At 54.9% G+C, this 2,831-nt stretch overlaps 1 protein-coding gene across 1 annotated transcript; it reads right to left on the bottom strand.

The window, feature by feature from the left end:
* Positions 1-1,821: 1,821 nt before the first annotated feature.
* On the bottom strand, positions 1,822-2,312 carry SPRG_18043 (hypothetical protein; the record flags this gene model as incomplete). The annotated part of the gene is made up of 1 exon (XM_012357471.1): positions 1,822-2,312. A coding segment is annotated over exon 1 (270 nt), but the record flags the coding sequence as incomplete, so codon positions are not given.
* Positions 2,313-2,831: the final 519 nt, after the last annotated feature.

Raw genomic sequence — 2,831 nt, 5'->3', positions numbered from 1 at the left:
AACCAGTCGGCGTAGTGGTGGCCCCGGAACGCCTGCGTCGCCGATGCACCCGTGAACGCAGCGCCTTGCATGAAGAAGCCCGTCGTGCCAATGAACCCGTTGCCGTGCATGAACGCAAAGCTGTACCCGACCGCATAGAACGTCAAGCCCGTGATGCAGCAGTCGCCGAGGATGCGAATGATGATGTGCTTGGTGTTCTTCTTGTGCACGCAGCCAATCTCAAGGAGCGCGAGACCGAGCATCATGAGGAAGACGAGGACGCCGCCAAAGAGGAGCCAGAAGAGGTCGAGGGACGCGCCATGAGTGTTGGCGGTTTGGGCCTCGGCGACTGACGCAGTGAATTCGCCCCACGTGAGCGTGTGGGTCGTGCCACCGACGTCGATCGTGAGCAGCGACGAGGGTTCCCACTGCATCTTGAATCGACTTATGGCAATCTCAAAATGGAAAGATTTGGTGACAGCGTATGCTATGAAGAAGAAGAAGAAGATACGATAGAAAGATCCAAGGGGCACGACGAGACGCAGTATCTCGAACAATATTCGTGGCCACGGAACGGGTAACAATTGTTTGGTAGGGTAAATAGCTCTTAACTGAATGGTATACTGGTAGAGCACAGATTGACATGTTGCCATTGCTGGTCCCGTGATCGGTTGGTCGAGCACCATCCTTCTGGCCCTTGTGCATTGCTTGCATGCGACAGACAGGTTCCGAAATCGGCGCCAAAACAGCTGCCCTGAATGCCGTATCCTAGTATTTATAACCGGCATTGATGCGGCGGCCGCTCTTCGTGTAGTACCGGGTACTAGTACGTATAGTGCCCCGCGTTGACTCACACATGCGTGTCCTGCCGTATGCACTTTGATGCAAACCTTGAGCTTGGAGTCAATGTGGCTGGTTTGGCCAAGAAGATGGCGTCAGACGATGCAAGATTCTATGAATCGATTATTCGAAGGATTCCAACGCAACGCAAGTGGAAGCCGGTGGCGCCCAAGCCACATTTTCAACTTACTGCTTGAAGATGCGATCCAGTGTACCTAGAGGGCAGTGATCAAGTGGAGTGGCGATGTTTTTGGTCGTTGAACCGCTCGTTGGCCATTGGCAAAAGTCATGTCGGCTGGTCTGGGGGCGCTGAACCTCCTCCCACCCACGGGTTCGTGCTAAGCTCAGTCAACGACGCGGTCATTGCATGGTGAGAATGCCTATCAGCCTACGGGTGGCATAGCAACGAATGCAATATCGGACCAGATCGCAAGCGGCCGCTCGATCACAAACTGCTTTGCAGTGTCATCATTCGCCAGCGACCGTGCACGCTTTTACGTTTGCCGTGCGCCAATATGCGCGTACTAGTATTGACTACGCGCAGCGAGTAAATTGCCACTTCAAGTCCGATAGATTAAATATTCCTTCGGGACATCAAAACGCTGAATAATCGTGGAGCGTACAGGCCGCAAAACTGCCCGTGGCGACAACGCCCACCGCCAAAATTGGTCCTTGATATCTTGAAATGGTATCGAGCCAATCCAATGGGAGCAAGCTGTGGAAACGTTGAACTTGGGCATGCTTTTTGCGCAAGCTGGTCGCGCATAACGGAGAGTGTGTTGCGTCGAGCCCTGGCACTCGTTCGTCTAAGTCGCAGTGACACTGTTTCAATCTCGGCAGGTGCGCTCGCCGGCGCCACCCACCCGCCACACTCAACTTGGCGGCCACACTAGAGTTTACAAGCGACGCCGGCGTACCGGTAGCGCTTCGATGTGCCGACCTTCTTTTCTATCGTTCGCTGGAAGGTCCATGCCAGCTGAGAGAATGGGTGTGAGACTCTCCTCTCGCAGGTTGTGGAATTATCATGGATACATATTTTGCTGGACCGATACCCATGGGGTTCGCACGTCGTGGGATCACTCCATGGCGACTATAGGCGTAGTTTGCTCGTACATAAACTACCAGTAGTCCATCATCGTGTCGACCTAAACCCCTTTCTTCTCTGTATGATGCAGTCGCACGGAGCCGTCGCGCTGTAATTTGGAGATTCTCCACCTTGAAGCACGGTCCGGGTGGCGTTCGTGGTGACGTCGCTTCAGGATATGTGCCCATCGTGAGCGGTCCGCTACTTCAAGTGTGTCGTACAACCAGATCTTAGAGCACGCAAACGCGATGGGCAGGAAAGGCTCCTGTGGCATCCTGCAACACCCATAGAGCCGACCAGTTCAAGATACGTGGACACTCCTGGCGTCAGCGTCCAGGTCGATCCTCTTCGCAATACTTCTGGCGACGACTTTGGCCTGTTTATGCTTGTACGCGCTAGGGGCACAATCGACCCAGCTGTGTGCGTTACGGGTTGAAGTTGGTGTCGGTTACTAAAGCAAAAAGACGGCAGCTTGGCGATCTTCTTGCGGTTTGTATACGACGCGCGCGAAATAGCCAGCGCAAGCGACTGTCGCAGGCGAACATCGCTTGAAGATTCGCAGGTCTTCCTTGCTTCTTGGCCCAAGTCCTCGGCAGGCACCAGTCGTTCCGGGTCGCATTCTAGCGAAGCTTCGCACTCCGACTCCATTCATTTTCCGTTTTTGCCTCGAGCCCGCACTTTCCTCACACAATGCAGTGGGAGCCCTCGTCGCTGCTCACGATCGACGTCGGTGGCACGACCCACACGCTCACGTGGGGCGAATTCACTGCGTCAGTCGCCGAGGCCCAAACCGCCAACACTCATGGCGCGTCCCTCGACCTCTTCTGGCTCCTCTTTGGCGGCGTCCTCGTCTTCCTCATGATGCTCGGTCTCGCGCTCCTTGAGATTGGCTGCGTGCACAAGAAGAACACCAAGCACATCATCATTC

Source organism: Saprolegnia parasitica (genome assembly GCF_000151545.1).
Source record: "Saprolegnia parasitica CBS 223.65 unplaced genomic scaffold supercont2.938, whole genome shotgun sequence".
NCBI classification, from domain to species: Eukaryota; Oomycota; class Saprolegniomycetes; order Saprolegniales; family Saprolegniaceae; genus Saprolegnia; species Saprolegnia parasitica.
The sequence above is the reverse complement of the archived record's forward strand: the minus strand, read 5'-3'. Positions and strand labels throughout refer to the sequence as shown.